This window comes from Mesitornis unicolor, unplaced genomic scaffold (assembly GCF_000695765.1).
Source record: "Mesitornis unicolor isolate BGI_N332 unplaced genomic scaffold, ASM69576v1 scaffold12349, whole genome shotgun sequence".
NCBI lineage: Eukaryota > Metazoa > Chordata > Aves > Mesitornithiformes > Mesitornithidae > Mesitornis > Mesitornis unicolor.
In genome coordinates this window covers 75,945-87,091 of record NW_010209550.1, presented here as the reverse complement: position 1 = coordinate 87,091, position 11,147 = coordinate 75,945, and the positions used below count along the sequence as shown (strand labels likewise).

The 11,147-nt window shown below is 39.8% G+C and overlaps 1 protein-coding gene across 1 annotated transcript in view; it reads left to right on the top strand.

The window, feature by feature from the left end:
• TMEM242 (transmembrane protein 242) overlaps positions 1-11,021 on the top strand; it is a gene marked incomplete at its 5' end in the record, with an annotated part of 18,550 nt that extends 7,529 nt beyond the window's left edge. Inside the window, one exon of the mRNA XM_010192913.1 lies at positions 10,784-11,021. Within this exon, the coding sequence (XP_010191215.1) occupies positions 10,784-10,882 (99 nt within the window). The remainder of the gene's footprint in view (positions 1-10,783) is intronic.
• Between the last annotated feature and the right edge of the window lie 126 nt (positions 11,022-11,147).

Sequence of the window (11,147 nt, the reverse complement as noted above, 5' to 3'; positions counted from 1 at the left end):
CGGCGGGGGGGGGGGCCTCTGCTGCAGAACAGCGCCCCCTGCTGGCGCGATGGGGACAGCAGCACGGGCTCTGTGCCCCTGCCTTGTTTCATTTTTCACACTGAAGGAATGAGCAGTTTTAATCATCATATAACGACCCTGGTATTTAAACTGTCATTGCAGTAGCGGCAAATGGTGTCGCCAGTAGTTAGAGCCCCAGAAAAGCAGTTTCACTCAGTGTCGTTGCCAAAATGCTGTGATTTTTAATGTTCAGGGGTGTGTTTCCTCTGAGCATAAATTATCGATGGGACAGTGAGTGATTGATAAAATTATGTATTACTCTAAGCTTTGTGATGGTTTAAATTATCGTGTCATCGCTTACAAAGTCAGAGATGAAATGACAAGAGCAAACTGGCTCAGTATTTCCTTGATAAGTTATAATTGCTGTAATTAATCTGTGTCCATCATTCTGAGGCAGCGTCACAATTGCTCAGCAGTTTGCATTGGGGAAGGAAACCACAGTTCAGGGTGCTTTGTCCTTACACCTTCTGAGACAGCCTGTGTTTGCCGTAGGAGCAAGTCTTTGCTAAGGTCTGTTCCGGATGCTGAGATGATGCACCGGCTTTGGTGATTTAATCTTTGTGGTTTATTGGTTCTTAAAACAGTGACAGTGCCTACTTCCAGCTCTTAAATAGCTTTATTGTTAAAGGTGGTTCCCTGTAGCTTTACAGTCTGCTGCTTTTTATACCAGGGTGAAAACCCAGGGTTGGTAGTAAGTAACTGATCTTTATATCTTGGTAAAGGATATAAAAGATTTTATGCTGTCTCAGGTTGGGTTGTTAATATCCCCTGACTGCAGTTACCACTGTTGTAATCTGAGGACAGGCTGGTAAGTAGTAACTCCTGCTAAATTCCAGTCAACTCTTGTCCCTAAACGGAGAAGTGATGAGTCAGTGAGGGCTTGACTTGATAATGGTTTAAGTTCTATTTTTCAATAATGTAAAAGAGAAATCTTCACTTTCAGAACCTAGGAGATGGTGGTTATCTAGTTTTATATTGTAACTCTTGCAGGAAATAGCCATCAGTATCAGTAATACTCAGACTTTTTAAACTTCCTTGCTGCAATCTCTTAGGAAAATATTTGAAGTCAGTCCACCTTTGATTATCTCCAGGTGCAGAAGCTCTGTCTGTATTAGCAAGCATCATCGACCAGCAGCACTGAGGCAGTGAAGCAGCTGAGGGCTCAGGATCTGAGGTCTACAACCACTCCAGGGGATTTTTAATATTTGGACTGACTCTGGCCTTGCCCCATGGCTCGAATGCCTGTTTGCAGATGGAGTATGTTACGTGTGCTTCTGGAATGCATCTTCAGTTTTGTGTCACCCTACAGAAACTCCGTTCATGCATTTTGAGACTGTTCAGCTGTATACAAACTGATGCTCTGTAAGCACAGACTAGGAGATTTGCTTCCAAAGAGCATTCCTGATTTGAACCCCAGTGGTCATCTAGATGTATCCAGTCTTCCTCTCTGAGGCACTTCACAAGATAGAAGGACATGTGCAATGTTAAACATAAGCTTAATAACTGACATAAACTTGAAACAAAATTTCTAAAAATTCCTTATAGAAATGAACGGGTTTGGCAAATTTACCATGTAATTTTTTTTGAAGTTGAATAGTAATTGAAACATCTTATTTCAACATTCTCTATATGAAAATGCTCAATGAAGTTTTAAATTTTCAGTGAAGAATTATAGAATCACCGAATGGTTTAGGTTGGAAGTGACCTCAAAGCTCATCCAGTCCAACCCCCATGCCATGAGCAGGGACACCTCCCACCAGACCAGGTTGCTCAAAGCCCTGTCCAACCTGGCCTTGAACATTTCCAGGGAGGGGGCATCAACAACTTCCCTGGACAACCTGTGCCAGTGTCTCACCACCCTCACAGTAAAGAATCTCTTCCTAATATCCAGTCTAAATCTACCCTCTTCCAGTTTAAAGCCATTACCTCTTGTCCTATCGCTACCTGCCCTTGTAAAAAGTCCCTCCCCAGCTTTCTAGTAGGACCCCTTCAGGTACTGGAATGCCACTACAGGGTCCCCCTAGAGCCTTCTCTTGTCCAGGCTGAACAACACCAACTTTCTCAGCCTGTCTTCATAGGAGAGGTGCTCCAGCCCTCTGATCATCTTTGTGGCCCTTCTCTGGACCTGCTCCAACAGGTCCATGTCTTTCTTGTGCTGAGGACTCCAAAGCTGGATGCAGTACTCCAGGTGGGGTCTCACCAGAGCAGAGTAGAGGGGCAGAACTATCTCCCTTAAGTTGCTGGCCATACTTCTTTTGATGCAGCCCACGAAGTGGTTGGCCTTCTGGGCTGCAAGTGCAATTGCTGGCTCATGCTGAGCTTCTCATCAACCAACACACTGAAGTCCTTCTCCTTAAGGCCACTATCAATCATTCTCCACCCAGCCCGTATTTGTGCTTGGGATTGCCCCAACCCAGGTGCAGGACCTTGCACTTGGCCTTCTTGAACTCCATGTGGTTTGCACAGGCCCACCTCTCCAGCCTGTCCAGGTCCCTCTGGATGGCATCACTTCCCTCCAGTGTGTCAACCACACCACACAGCTTGGTGTCGTCAGCAAACTTGCAGAGGGTGCATTCAGTCCCATGGCCCATGTCACTCATAGAGATGTTAAACAGCACTGGTTCCAGTATTGACCTCTGAGGAACATCACTGGTCTCCACTTGGACATCGAGCTGTTGACCACAACCCTTTGAGTGTGACCATCTGGCCAATTCCTTGTCCACAGAGGTAAAGAATAAATGAAGTTTCACTCAGTAAAACTGTTTAAAGGTAAAATACTAAAAATTATCTTAAAACCCTTGTTGTTACAGTTGACCTAAACAAGTACCTTTATCTGTTCTAAAGGTATTGTAGACCAGACCTGTTTGTTGCTTGAAAGAATGTTAGTTTCACAGTTTTCTCAAAGTTACAGTTAAGTTGTAAACCCTTGTTTTAAATAAGTGGGGTTTTGTTTTTAATTAAACTTGCAGCTATAGAATACTTGACAGGTGTTAAAACCTATGAATGCCTGATTTTATTATTTTTTTAAAACTATGAGTGATTATAAGCCTTCTTTTAAAAGCAGAACAATGCCCCCAGCTCTTGTAGACTGAAGCATGCAGCAATTAATAAACAAGATAAATTATTCTTTAAAAGTCCTTTTGCTCTTCATGCCCTCAGTAAATGAGGTTTTACTTCCTCAGAAATAAAAGCATGCTTTCTCCCATCGGAGAAGAGCCAGGATGATTCATTTGTACGTTTGTGAGATTCTCGTTGCTTCCGCATCTGTCCATGGAAAGCTGGGAAAATAGTGAGAAAAATTGCCTAGTAATTTGTGACTAAAATAGTTACAAAATACTGGTTTATCATTTTTATGGTGACTCCTAATGAAATAACTTGAGTTTCATTGATCTTAACCTTTAAAATATTAACAGTCTAAAACAATTGCACAGCTGTGTAGAGACATCTGAAACAATTAAAAGCAATACAGAGAATTTATGCTTGCCATGGTTTTGTTGGTAAGGACATTTCCTAGGTGGGCTGCTTTTCTCCGGAGGAGATCTAACCTTTAAGTCACTATTTTAAGCATAACAATAATAACATTCCCCCATTTATTTTGAGAGAGATTTGATGTTACTTTGTGAGACTACAGTCGCAGGTACAGTATAAATACCAAAGGAATATTGACTTTAAGGATGGATTAAGACATAGTCTTTAAAAATAATTGGTCTTGGCATCCATAAATGCTACTAAGATCTATAGATCTTATCAAATATAGGCATATTGCAGTGGCTGAAACTTTTATGGTATTTCATAAATGAGCAAATGTTATAAAAGCAGTATATCTCCTGGAATCATCCTAGAGTCACTCCTAGATTTTTTTGTTACTAGTTTTTAACTTTAGTTGTACTTAATCCACACCTAAGTATTAGTCATGAAGTTTCTATTCCTTATGCTTATGTTTGAGTGATAAAAACCATACCTTTTCTTTGCTATTTCATTATCATGTATTTCAATAGAAATCAAATCTGCCCAGTTATTTTTAACATTCTTTTATTTCCTCCATACTTTCTTAAATTCAAGCTCTTAGAAGGAAGATATAAAGCAAAAAAAAAAAGTAATCTGTGAACTTCACTGTAAACTTGGTAAGGCAGAACGCTTATTCAAGGAATAAGATCATCATTTTCCTACATCTGCTTTATGAATAGGGACAGCTGTAAGTACGTACTTCAAAAATATGGGAAGACTGTAACTGTAGCTGTCTTGAGGAATTACTTTGCTGTGTCTTGGAAGAGATTCATAGCTGTTGGCTGCTGCCAACCTGTTAAGAAGCTCGAAAGAGTAAAACAACATTCAGCCTTCAGTCTGAAATTGCCTCTGTGGAGCAGTTTCACCTCATTGTAAGCGGACAAGTGGATTGATCCACCTCTCGGCTGCATGTAAGTGTGAACTATATGTGTAAAACTAAAATCTGAGTAAAAACTTATCTGATGGGTGCAAATTATTCATGCTGCATCTTGGTGCTATGGGATCTTCCTGTGTGTAGTATGGCCATGCTTGTCTGACCCTTCTGTGGTCCAAGCCCCAGCTGCTCTGCTTGCCTGGAGGCGCCCATCCCTCCCTGCCTGGCTCGGGGTGTCAGAGTGGCTCTGACAGGTTGCCTGTGTGTAATTCAGCCCCAGTCATGGTGCTGAGGCTTATGCATCACTGAAGAGTCTTGGTGTTGTGCTGGCTCCCTTCCCAGTCATGAATTTCGCTTGAGGATGATACATATCATGAATCCCTGGACATACAGAGGAAAATAATTACTCAGGTTGCCCTTTTCAGAAACTGCCTTCTTGCAGATAATTCATGTTTTTACTTTAATCCAGAAATCCAAATTGCAGCACGGAAGATCTTAGAGAGTTGGGACGCTCATGCTGAGGTGCTCATCTGTGGGAGGCTACTACATATGTATAATGGTTTGGGAACTGTGATAGCTTTGTTCTACATAGTGACGATCCTCTTCCACTCTCCCTGTAAAATTCACTTGGGTTATTTTCATGTTATTTTTCTTTTAAAAGGACATATTTTACCCAGTTACACAGGATTTATAGGGATAGGTTTCTGGAAAAAACATATCTGTGTTTGTTTAATTTTAGGCATTGTGAATAGCTCTCTGTTTTCAAGGAGAGTATTCAACATTGCATAAGGTTAAGCGTGTATCTAAGTCTCCATGGGATAGGGAGTTACTTAATAAGTTACAGTTAATATGAGCTCTTGACTTCTCTAAATGGTTTAACAAAATTCTGCTGCTGCTTTTCCCTATGCAAGCCAGAAACATTGGAATCAGCAGACAGGTTGTAAAGAGTGTACTATTACAGTAGAGTGTAAGATAGTTAAATATTAGGATGTATACTGCCAGGATTGACCCTCTGAGGGCCATTTTCATCGACCTGTGGTTCTGAATAATCTGAACATTTATAATGCCTTTGCCATTGAAGCATAAGATCTAAGAATATGAACCAAGGTTCTATTTTCCGTGCTTATTTTAGAGGTCAGTGTACAAACTGGTGCAGGGTGACCTGCAGTGAGTGCCCCATTTGACACTGGGAATTGGAGAATCACCTTCAGCCAGCAGGCTCTCTGCTGTGCTCACTGAGCAGCACTTGCTGTTTTCTACAAATAAGGTGCTATTTCTGCATGCAGGCCTTGGTAAGCGTTTGCTAGCAAGGGCGATAGCAGTCATTTTAAGATTCGGGAAAAAGTGGCAAGAACAGTCCTCTCTGATGCTCTGAAATCTAGGGCAGCCCGTCTCATCTTCATGCCTTGTGTGATGGAAGGTGGCTGAGGATAACTCAGGGCATGTACATACTGCATTCTGCTGCCAGGCGATAGATATTCCAGTTCAGGGCATCTAACCTCATTTCACTTGGAAGCTAATGTAAGCAGTTCTTACTGGTACGAGTACTAAAATAGGAAACTAATAATTCCTAGAATTTGGGTTGGCCTATTATGAATGTCAGATGTTATAGAGAACATTTCTTCATAAAACTTTCATTCCAGGATTCAGATAGGCTCTTTTAGCCCCTCTTCCATTCATTTTAATATGAACGGCCACATAAGTGCTCTTGGTAATAGTGCTATCCCAATTTTTGCGTGACATTCTGTCAACGATGTACATTAAAAAGAGATTATTAAATGGGAGATGCTTTTAGGTCTCCACATTTTTGCCACCTGAGGCAGGATCATTAGGTTAAGATAGGAAAATAACAGTGATCTGTAGCTATTACAGATTATTTAATGCAGTAAGGTAGATGATACCCTTTTAGAAAGAAGCCTGACAGTCAGAGGTGGAACAGTTACTGTAATTTATTTGGCAGGAAAAAACAGTGTCAAGCTTTGCAGGATCTGTGATAAAAAAAAAATAAAATTCACTTGAGTGAAATTCGCTTCAGAGAGTTTGCCTGCAGGAACAGAGCATGCTGGAATGTTAAATCAAGAAATGTGCTACGAATTGTTCATGTACCACAAGGTTCAGAAGCAGCAGCAGAGTGAGTGGCCCGTGATATTAAAGGCAGCAGAAAGAGGTAAAATACATTCAGCTTTTAGTGCCTGGTTTACTGCACAATTAATTGAAGACATTATCACATTTGAACCGAATAGGCCAGTGTCAGTGTGGCTGACAATAATAAAGAGGCAGCCACTTCAGTGAACTATTTCAAAATATTCCGGTACTTAGTATATAGCAAATTAACTTTCATAATTAAATTAATGCCTTTTGATTTGAGACCACTGGCACGTGTCTTATGGAATCTGGAAGAAATAGAGAAAATTTCCAGGGAGTGAGAGGGTAGAAGAGACCTCCCAAGTGGCATGTCTACTGAGAAGAGAAGGCAAGGCAAGACACCAATTCCTAATCACAGCATTTCCCTCATCAAGAAGTGTGCTTGTCCTCTGCAAGGTAAAGTGGGTCAAGACAAGACCCAGTTCTTGCACCTCAAGTGTGCAGTGCTAATAGAACATGAAGCTAGATTAATCATTTTCACAAGAAGCTCAGCACACTGCAGGAGGTGACTGGATACTGGTAAGCCCAATTAGTTGAAGGACACCTAATTTACATGTTTAGTAAACAAATTTTACCTTCACTGCAAGGATCCTCTGAAGCTGCAGTGGGGCTGATATGATACTGTCAACCAAATGCAAGGAAGAGCAACCATGAGGCCAGTGTGAGTTACTTTGGAGGCCAAATTTAGTCCTAAATATATTAAATAGAGTTTGGCCAGTCAAGGCCCAGGATATTGAGCTCATAGTCTCTGACTGACAGAAGTCACAGGCTAGAATTTGGTGCCAGAATGGTTCATAAACAGACATTGACACTGGGAGAGAAAGGATAGGAACTTCGGGATGCGGTTCCTGTGGTTATTTATGGGTGTATACACTGGTTCCACTGCATGAGAGAATTGTTATTTTTCAAAGTCTCCTCCATACTTTTAGGCACTGTGGCAAGTGAGCTTTAGTGGAGCTCTGAGTGCAGGTAGGGCAGTGGCTGGGGTTTGGGAGTACCTTCAGGATAGCATCAAGCACAAATGTGGAAGTGGAGGAGGCAGCTCAGAAGCTGGGGGTGTTAGTGGAACAGAAGAGAAAGGGGAGATACCTTAGAAGTCCAGACCAAAGCCGTAATGAAATACTGTATTGCACGTTCTTACTGGAAGGAGAGGGAGATGGGGAAAATAGAAGTCTGTGACTAGTAGTAATTACTTTGCTTAATGTATTATTAGTGAGAACTCAGAAATGTTGTGGAGAGAAATAACAGGGTATGCTATAGTATATTTTAAGTTGCAGAGAAATTAAAACTTCTCGTAAGAGTTAGCAGCTGTGACATTTGTATTGTGAAGAAATTGGGCCCATTTAGACATACTGTGAAGGCATTATGTATTAGTGAGGCCCATGCCAGTAACTGTAGATAATGTCCTTCTTAAACAGCCGGCAACCTGACACGTAATGCTGAGAAGACAACACACAGTAGTGATCGGCTTGGCATTGCATTACGATTTATTAAAATAGCTCACTGCCCAGGAGTCACAAAGGAAGAAAGTTTGTGGGAAAATATAAAAGATGGTCAAAGTTGTGCATTTCAATAGTAAACTCTTTTTGTGTGGAAGAGGCTTGTGGAGAAGGGCATAGATGTTGGCAAGAGAGGAAATGATAAAAGTGAGACATTGAGTCTGGCATCCTTTGCAAAGTGGTTTTATAAGTAAGCATCAAAATCCGGGAAGAAATGACTGAGGAAATTTCTTCAAGGGTCTTAAAAGCACAAGAAAGACATTGAATATTTCAGATTTTGTCCACGTGTTAAGAAAAAATTGTTTTTCCAGAGAATGAGTTGCTTTTACCTGCAGAACATATATTAGCATTCTGAGGGAAGAAAAAACTGAATATTAAATCTGCAGCTGCTAGCAGTGTTTTAGTGCTTTATAAATACATACTTTTTTTTTTCTTTCTGAATAGAGCTATAGTGTTTTATTTCCCAGAGAAGACTGCTTTGCGCATTGGAGGGTTAGGGTTTGTCATGTTAGCAATTCCAAGGTAGCTGTTAGAGTGAGGAAACACACTAGCTTTCTGAATGGCTCCCAGACCTGTCATCCTTTTTTTGGAGGCTTTTAGTTTTCCGTTGGCTGTGTGTGTCTTCAGTGGAGTAACAGAGGTGTCCTGTTGGGCTTGTAAGTGCATCATTTAAATTTGACACTAACAGAAATTTAGAAGTCTGAGTTTAGAAACAGCCCAAAAATCCACATTGCACCAGATCATTAGCTTGTATGAAATGGTTTATTTTCAGTTATACCAGCTGTGCTACAGCATATCAGGTTAGGATCTGACACCTCCTGTGTTACCAAACACCCAGGTGTAAGATAAAAGAGTAGAAGAGTTGGTTCACTATTCAAAAAGTAAAAAAAATTAAGTAAATTAAATACTTCCCACATATTGGAGAACTGGGGTAACTTAATTACAGAAGACTGGAAAAAGCTGGAGCTCATAAAGCATTTCCGACTGGAAATGCTTGCATGTAATTGTCAGCAATTGTTTAAGGTAATTTGGGCTGTTCCCCTATGTCAGCTCTGGTTCTGGTGTTTATTATTCTTGGAAATGTTAGTTGTCTATGAGAGCTTTTCAGTTTTAAATAAGAAACAACAATATTAGTTTAGGAATGATGGTGGGTGATGCCAAGATTTTTAAAAACAAAGAACGAATAATTAATCAAAACAGCTATCTGATTGGAATTAAATATAAAACAAACAGCGAATTAGTTTTGTACATAAGAACACAGGATAAACCAAAAAGAATTATTTGGCTCTTAATTTTCCTCCTACATTGTAAAACATGTATTTTTATTTGATTAGCAGTACCCAAGCATTTTTACATAAAAACTTAAGTTCTAAAATGCTTTCATCCATCATAGTTAGCTATTGTCTTGGTAATTTCTTTGTAAATTGTTTCATTCTTTGTATCAGCTGTAACTTGAATAACTGCATTCCAGCCACATTTATCTGAAAAATTACGTTCTTTGTCAGAATTATTCATATGCAGAAGGACTTGAAATGCCCACAGGTATTTGTAAAAAAACTGATGACCCATAACACACAAAATGTAGGCATATTAGAGAAGATGCCTGTGTGGCTGTTTAGAATATCTAGATTTCCTGGAACCTCTCCATGGGATGTAATGCCTGAGACAGCATTTGGTATTCACGGGGTCATTGCATCCAGTGCTTGGATACCACACCCTGTCTTCTGTGTGTGAATGTCATAGGTGCTGTACAGCTTCCTAAAAATAGCAGTCCAAAACTTCCCCTGTATATCCTGCTGTTTGTGTAACAGGATTTTCACTGGGTTGGTTTTTCCATGCCTATTCTTTAAAAATACATGTAAAATATATTACGTGTAAAATATATTTTATGTAAAGATCTTGGAAGAAAGAAACCCACTAAATCTAAATATTATCATCAAACAGAATTTATTTTTAAAGAAATTAAATTTCATTTCTGGTCTGCCAGAACTACTGAATCAGACATTGGTGATAAAACGGTTCTCATAAATATAGATTTGGCAATTGGTATTAATGTATTGATATACAGAATATAAAACTGGCAAACTTCCTCTTTCACAGCATTTTAATTTAACAACAGTGAAAGAAAAGCTTGATCCTACAGATCATTCTGAATCTTGTTTTCCTTCCTACTAATATATAAATGAGACCTTTGCTTTGTCACCTGTATTGATATGATGGGATAAACCTAAATTGTCAGAGCTGACCAGTATATTTTCTTGTTTTAAAATCTTTGAACAGACTTATTGGGCCTTTAATCCATTGTAAGTGTAGAAAAAGGCACTGCAGTCAAAATATGGGCACTTTCTATTAAGGTAATTTTCCTCCAAACAAACACATTGTAAATGTGTGTGTATACGTATAGTAGTTCATGTAACAGTAATGAATCATTAAGGCAAGTGGTCCAAACTGGGCGCCCCAGTGTCGTGCTTTAGAAGGGGAGGCTGTTACGGGTCCTTCCATACTTTTTTTTGCTTAGTTAATTGAACCAACACAATCAGAGGGAAAGTCTTAATCTTCTGTTATTTTTGAAGTCTTTTTACCTCTTCTTTACCTCACATAGCGTGCTATTTTGTGGAATAAGCCTGGGGTTCATGGTGTTACCTTATTTGTCCTTTATTAACAGTTAACTGCTTTTATTTTTTAATCTCTTTTCTAGATGAAAGAATTCCGAACTAAAATGCAGTCAGTATTTCCAGCAATTCCTAAAAATAGTGAGTCCACTGTTCAATGGGAAGACTTACTTAAATCCAAGTGAAAGATTCAGCCATTTGGAGCCATCTCTTGCAGCACGAACAGAAGCAGAAGTAGCAGAAGTGTCCCAACTGAAAAGCAAAGAAAATGCAGACTGAGCAAGTCACTGACTGAGTTCGCTGAACCTGGGGATGCCAGTTAACATCCAGGAACAAGGGAGTTCAAAACAAAACAAAACAAAACAAAACAATTTATATTGTACTTTTCAGCATGCTTGGTATAGTTGATTTGTGAGGAAATGAGCCCTCCAAGGTAAGTTGGATCCAACT